Source organism: Otolemur garnettii, unplaced genomic scaffold (genome assembly GCF_000181295.1).
Source record: "Otolemur garnettii isolate 467f Iridium unplaced genomic scaffold, OtoGar3 scaffold00001, whole genome shotgun sequence".
Taxonomy (NCBI): Eukaryota; Metazoa; Chordata; class Mammalia; order Primates; family Galagidae; genus Otolemur; species Otolemur garnettii.
Window position 1 is genome coordinate 38880171 of NW_003852396.1, and position 6870 is coordinate 38887040.

At 40.5% G+C, this 6870-nt stretch overlaps 1 protein-coding gene across 2 annotated transcripts in view; it reads left to right on the plus strand.

The window, feature by feature from the left end:
- WEE1 (WEE1 G2 checkpoint kinase) overlaps positions 1–2339 on the plus strand; it is a 22652-nt gene extending 20313 nt beyond the window's left edge. The window contains exon 11 of one of the 2 annotated variants that reach the window (XM_003781091.3): positions 2082–2339. In XM_003781091.3, coding sequence (XP_003781139.1) covers positions 2082–2235 — 154 coding nt within the window. In that variant the 3' untranslated portion in view covers positions 2236–2339. The remainder of the gene's footprint in view (positions 1–2081) is intronic. The other variant, XM_023515351.1, reaches the window with a different exon arrangement.
- Positions 2340–6870: the final 4531 nt, after the last annotated feature.

Consider the following 6870-nt stretch of genomic DNA (forward strand, 5'->3'; position numbering starts at 1 on the left):
CATTGCTGTTTGGCGGGCCCGGGCTGGGGATTCGAACCCGCCACCTTAGGTGTATGTGGCTGGCGCCTTAGCCGCTTGAGCCACAGGCGCCGAGCCGACACAGGTTCTTAAAAAGAGAAAAATTGCTGGAAAGTATTAAGTAAACCACAGGTCACTTTTTTTTTTAGAGACAGTTTCACTTTGTCACCTTTGTAGAGTGCTGTGATATCACAGCTCACAGCAACTTCAAACTCGTGGGCTCAAGCAATTCTCTTGCCTCAGCCTCCCAAGTAGCTGGGACTGCAGGCGCCTGCCAGAACAGCCAGCTATTTTTAGAAACAAGGCCTTGCTGTTGCTCAGGCTGGTCTTGAACCCATGAGCTCCTAGTAATTTACCTGCCTTGCTCTCTCAGAGTGCTGGGATTATAGTCCCTGCATTTTTTTTTTTTTTTTTTTAGAGGCAGAGTCTCACTTTATTGCCCTTGGTAGAGTGCTGTGGCAAAGAGTCACACAGCTCACAGCAACCTCCAACTCCTGGGCTTAGGTGATTCTCTTGCCTCAGCCTCCCGAGTAGCAGGGACTACAGGCGCTCACCACAACACCCAGCTATGTTTTTGTTGCGGTTTGGCCAGGGCCAGGTTTGAACCCACCACTCTTGGTATATGGGGCCAGCGCCGTGCTCACTGAGCCACAGGCGCCACCCCCAGCCTATGCATTCTTAATTCTTTTAATTTGTTGGTTCGATGCCTGTGCTCAGTGAGTAGGGCGCTGGCTACATACACCAAAGAACCTGGCCTGGACCTGCTAAAACAACAATGATGGCTGCAAACAAAAAATAGGCAAGCATTGTGGCGGGCACCTGTAGTCCCAGCTACTTTGGAGGCTGAAGCAACAGAATCACTTACAGGCAAGAGTTGGAGGTTGCTGTGAGCTGTGACACTATAGCACTCTATGGAGGGTCACATAGTGAGACTGTATCAAAAAAAAAAAAAAAACAAGAAAAAAGAATTTGTTGTTACCATTTTTATTTTAACCTGATAAAACTGACTTTGAAAGGTTTTATATTAAATATTAACATTTATTATTTAAATTATAAAAATCTTACATTACATATTAAAAGATTTATTGGCCACTAGTTTAATATCTATCATAGTTTGTACATATAGGAAGTTTTCCTTTCTTTTTTTTTTTTTTGAGACAGAGCCTCAAGCTGTCCCCCTGGGTAGAGTGCTGTGGCATCACAGCTCACAGCAACCTCCAACTCCAGGGCTCAGGCGAGTCTCCTGCCTCAGCCTCCCAAGTAGCTGGGACCACAGGCACCCGCCACAATGCCCGGCTATTTTTTGTTGTTGTTGTTGTTTGCAGCCATCGTTGTTTGGCGGCCCCGGGCTGGATTCGAACCCACCACCTTAGGTGTATGTGGCTGGTGCCGAGCTGAAGTTTTCCTTTCATCTCTATTATGGAAAGATTAATTCACAATATAAATTAAAGTGTGGTTTGTTTTCTTTTTGGAGACAGCGTCTCAGGTTCCCTGAGTAGAGTGCAGTGATATCAGAGTTCACAACAACCGCAAACTCCTAGGTTCAAGGAATCCTCTTGCCTCAGCCTCCTGAGTAGCTGGCACCACAGGCACCTGTCACAGCCCCCTGCTAGTTTTTCTATTTTTAGCTTACGTGGTCTTGCTTTGCTCAGGCTGATCTTGAACTCTTGAGCTCAGGCAGTCCACCCACCTTGTCCTCCTAGGATTACAGGTGTGAGCCCTACCACATTTGGCCTAAATTCAAGTTTTATTTGAAATTATTTTTTAAACCTAGTCTTTACTAACATCTTCATTACTCATGTTCTTGCATACAAGTGTATGTGATATTTTAATTTTAAAAGCATAAAATAAAATCATTTCATAAATTTTAGTTGTCGGAAGTTTCATGTTTTCTCCAAAGTAAGTTTTATATTGTTTATTCCTTAACTGAAGGCATCTTAGAATAATGATAGCATGCAAATATCTCTCAAGTGATAGTAATATTTCTCTTTGGCCTCCTGAGATCTCCTCCTAGGATAAATAGAATAGGTGACAACTCTTGTTTTTTATTTTTATGTTCTTAGAGAACTCAAGAAAGCCCAGATGGCAAAAGCTGCAGCTGAGGAAAGAGCACTCTTCACTGACCGGATGGCCACTAGGTCCACCACCCAGAGTAGTAGAACATCTCGACTTATTGGAAAGAAAATGAACCGCTCTGTCAGCCTTACTATATACTGAACTACTTATTTCCCACCTCCCCCAAAAAACTGTGAGAAGAGGAAGCTAGGTTTAAATCACTGCTAGAATCCAGTTTGCAATTACCTTTTTTTTTTTTTTTTTGAGACAGAGCCTCAAGCTGTCCCCCTGGGTAGAGTGCTGTGGCATCACAGCTCACAGCAACCTCCAACTCCTGGGCTCAAGCGAGTCTCCTGCGCAATTACCTTTTTGATTGGTGTCAGTAGTTTTACTGAAATATTTTTTAGGACTCTGATTTGTGAATTACAGTTGAAAGCTGTATTTTGACCATTGCTATATGAGACTTTCATCTAGTCTTACAAATCTGTTTTTTGTAGGATGTCAGTCACTGTTAGATGTTACACTAGCCTTTTCCAGGGTTAACCACTGTGGTGGTGTGCTGCTTATAGTTTGCTGTTGCATCGTTGTAAAAGGTATCTTCCCTGTAGTGACCTGTACAAAGGACTCTAGGGCTTTATTACAAACATATTCTCCCTTTGAAAAGGGAAATGCTAAAAGACTCAATACTACTCAGCCTTCATGTACCTGTGTGTCAATCTTATATTTCTTTTTAATTGTGAATTAATTATACTTGTATATCCAACTGGGAGCACTTTGTAGGCATTGCATGAACCATGGGATGATAATTCTGTGGAAGTATTGCCTTGTGAATTTGCTGCTATTTTAGTTTTGTCTTTGCTGTAAAATTGTAGCATTAAACAATCATTGTTGTTAATAGGCTTTCTTTTTGAAATAATTATGTGAAATGTATAGCTGCTCTTGATGAAAAGCAGCTATTTGCCCTTTCTTCTTTGAACATTGAAGCTAGTGCGTTGGAAAAATGCACCCCCCCATGCTATATTAATGTAGTATAATTATTACTGGTTTTATAATCTTTCAGGTAATAACCTTTCCTCTTTTTTAAAATGTTTCCTCCCTCCCAACATTTTTGTACTTGATTATATTCTTAATCTGTTTTTAAATGTTTTATCTGGTTTCTCTTCAATATTTGTGTATATAAACTGATCTTGGTGATACTGTACATAGCTCTTTGAAATGCCAGAATGACTTCTGACATTCCAAGTTTTTCACAAAATATATTTTATCTGCAATTAGCCATTTGACTAATACTACTGGCTAACAGATGTTGCAAAAAAAAAAAAATAGAATTTGTCTATTGTTTTCTCATTAATTTTGTTTTAAGACATGTCTACACTTGTCCTTGACTTGTGTTTTATTAACATTGATTGGCATATTAAAAGTCACTCTGAGCTTACCTTAATTGTCTAAATCCTTGTAGTGCCTGTTTTCTACTATTTTATCTCCATTATCACTACATTATAAAATGTCGAATATAATGTCTAAGTATAAAACACTAAAAGTGGGGGGCACATTTGTGATAGAATATGTAACTTTAATGTGATGAATATATAACTAATGATTAATCCATATTACTTACATTTCAGGATTCAAGAAAATTTTACCCATCAACTTGGTGTTTTGTCATTATAAATGATACTTTTATATCACATTACACATTATGCATCTGACTTGCTAAAAATGCCATGTAAGATAACTTAAAATAGTTTCATGTTATTAAATGAACATATAGATATGACTCAGAACTTTTTCATTTGGACTGAGTCAGAAGGGAGCTTAAAATTGGGGAAGGTTTTAACTCTTCACTAAATGAGACTGAGTTTTAAGAATTCAGAGTATAGGCTCAGCGCCTATAGCTCAAATGGCTAGGGCTCCAGCCACATACACCACAGCTGGTGGGTTCAAATCCAGCCCGGGCCTACCAAATGACAATGACAACTATAACCAAAAAATAGCCAGGCATTGTGGCGTGCACCTGTAGTCCCAGCTACTTGGGAGGCTGAGGCAAGAGAATCACCCAAGCCCAGGAGTTGGAGGTTGCTGTGAGCTGACGCTATAGCACTCTACTGAGGGCGATAAAGTGAGACTGTCTGAAAATAAAAAAATAAAGTAGTTGTGAGCTGTGACAACATAGCACTGTATCACAGCCAACAAAGTGAGCCTGTCTCAAAAAAAGAAAAAATATTTGAGCATAGGCACCAAGCCCAAAGAGGAAATTATTAGGTCATCTGAAAACATTAGAGAGTTGAACACACATTCACCAAAAAGTACTCTGGTAGAGTGCCATTTATGTGCTATGGTAGGGAAAGGCCAATATGAATCGTTAGTCTTTGCCCACTAGGGACTCAGAATAAAATAGAGGAAACCCGTGTAAATATATAATGACAAAATATAAGTCCTGTGTAGAAGGATTGTTGTGTAAGGTAGAGTGATGGGGCAGAAGACCATACATTTCTTGGGAACATAGTGGTAGTAAACTGGAGAATAAATCTAGGGAATTATGATCAGACTGGTTTCAAGGTCATTGTAGTAATAATGTAGGTGAGAGGAGGGCCTGAAACAGGACTCTTTTATGGAGAGGAACAAGAGGATGGGGATTTCATTAGATAGGAATATTGCATTTTGAACAGTTTGTGTTTGTATTTATACAAAGAATGAGAACTTGTTAGTATAACATTAAGATTAGGGGAAGCTACTGAGTGCTAATAGTGAAGCATTGAAGAATTTTCTAGAAAATTAAAATGCAGAGGTCTGTTACTGTTTGAGACAGATGTTGTTTATTATTATTATTACTATTGTTGAGACAAAGCCTCAAGCTGTCGCCCTGAGTAGAGTACTATGGCATCACAGCTCACAGCAACCTCCAACTCCTGGCTGAGCTTAAATGATTCTCTTGCCTCAGCCTCCCAAGTAGCTGGGACCACAGATGGCCACCACAACACCTGGCTATTTTTTTGGTTGCAGTTGTCATTGTTTGGCAGGCCTGGGCTGGATTCGAACCCACCAGCTCTGTGGTATATGGCTGTTGTATATGATTGTATTAGCTGCTTGAGCCACAGATACTGAGCCCACATGTTTATTATTGATAAAAACTATCTTTGGAAAGCTGACTTTGGCGAGAAAGAAAATGTTTTTTGTTTTTTTTTTTTTTGTTCTTTTTTTAGATAGAGCCTCAAGCTGTCATCTTGGGTAGAGTGCTATGGTATCACAGCTCACAGCAACCTTCAACTCCTGGGCTTAAGTGATTCTCTTGCCTCAGCCTCCCAAGTAGCTGGAACTACAGGCGCCTGCCACAACACCTGGTTGTAGTCATTGTTTGGCAGGCCTGGGCCAGATTCAAACCCACCAGCTCTGGTGTATGTGGCTGGTACCTTAGCTGCTTGAGCTACAGGCGGGAGGAAGAAAAATTTTAAATATTGAATATGTAGTTGGGTAGGAGGAATCACACACATACTGCATTTGAGTACAAATTGAAACTTGCTTTAATTTTATCCTGCTAAGAAGACAAGAGCAATACCCATTAATTAATGAACTAAAGTCTTTTGAAGAATCAGTTTTCATGCTTTAATTTTCACTTCACTTTGTTAAAAAGGTCAAGAAATAATGACATTTTAAAGTCTTTTAACAGCTGGGTTTCAGTAATGTCCCAGACTGACTTCTGATTTTTTTTTTTTTTCTGTCTCACTATGTTACCCTCGGAAGAATGCTGTGACGTCACAGCTCACAGCAACTTCCAGCTCTTGGCTTAAGCGATTCTCCTGCCTCAGCCTCCCAAGTAGCTGGGACTACAGGCACCCACCAAAACACCCAGCTATTTTTTGGTTGCAGTTGTTTAGCTGGCCTGGGCTGGGTTCAAACCTGCCACCCTTGGTGTATGTGGCTGGTACTGTAACCAATGTGCTGAGGGCTTACTTCTGATTCTTAAGAAGCAGCATTTTGATGCTAATATTCCTCCTTAATTCATCTCCACAAAGCATCTCACTGACTAGCCAATAGATCAAATAAGTTTGTTCCTTTTTTTTTTTTTGTCAGAGCTGGGTTTGAACCTGCCACCTCCAGCATATACTCCTTTGAGCCACAGGTGCCACCCTAAGTTTGTTCCTTTTTTCATTTTTTTCAGATTAGCATGAGGGTACAGACAATTAGGTTGCATTGTTTGCATTAGGTAAAGTCCAAGTTATTGTTGTACCTTTCACCTAGGAGGTGTGCCATATACCCCTACATTGCGCCTGTTACAGGGGAAAGCACACCAAACTCCCTCCCTTCCCCTCTCTAAGTTGTATGCTTAAGGTTTTTGTTTTGTTTTTTGAGACAGAGTCTCACTTTCTTGCCCTTGGTAAAGTGCTGTGGCATCATAGCTCACAGCAACCTCAAACTCTTGGGCTCAAACAATTCTCTTGCTTTAGCCTCCCAAGCAGTTGGGACTGCAGTTGCCCACCATAACACCCAGCTATTTTTAGAGATGAGGTCTCGCACTGGCTCAGGCTGGTCTCAAACCCTGTGAGCTCAGGCAATCCACCCACCTCAGCCTCCCAAGTGCTAGGATTATAGGTGTGAGCCACTGTGCCTGGCCCTCCTTAAGGTATTTTTATTTGTGAAATTATCAAAGGCCAATTACAGCAATCAACAAGAAGGACGGATCAAAACGAATTTTGGAGATGTTTTGGATATGTGAAAATCATAAGTGAAGCCTGGAACTAGGAATTTGGAAAAAACTGCCTCATTCAGTATTTTTTAAGGCCTTTGTATAACTATAAG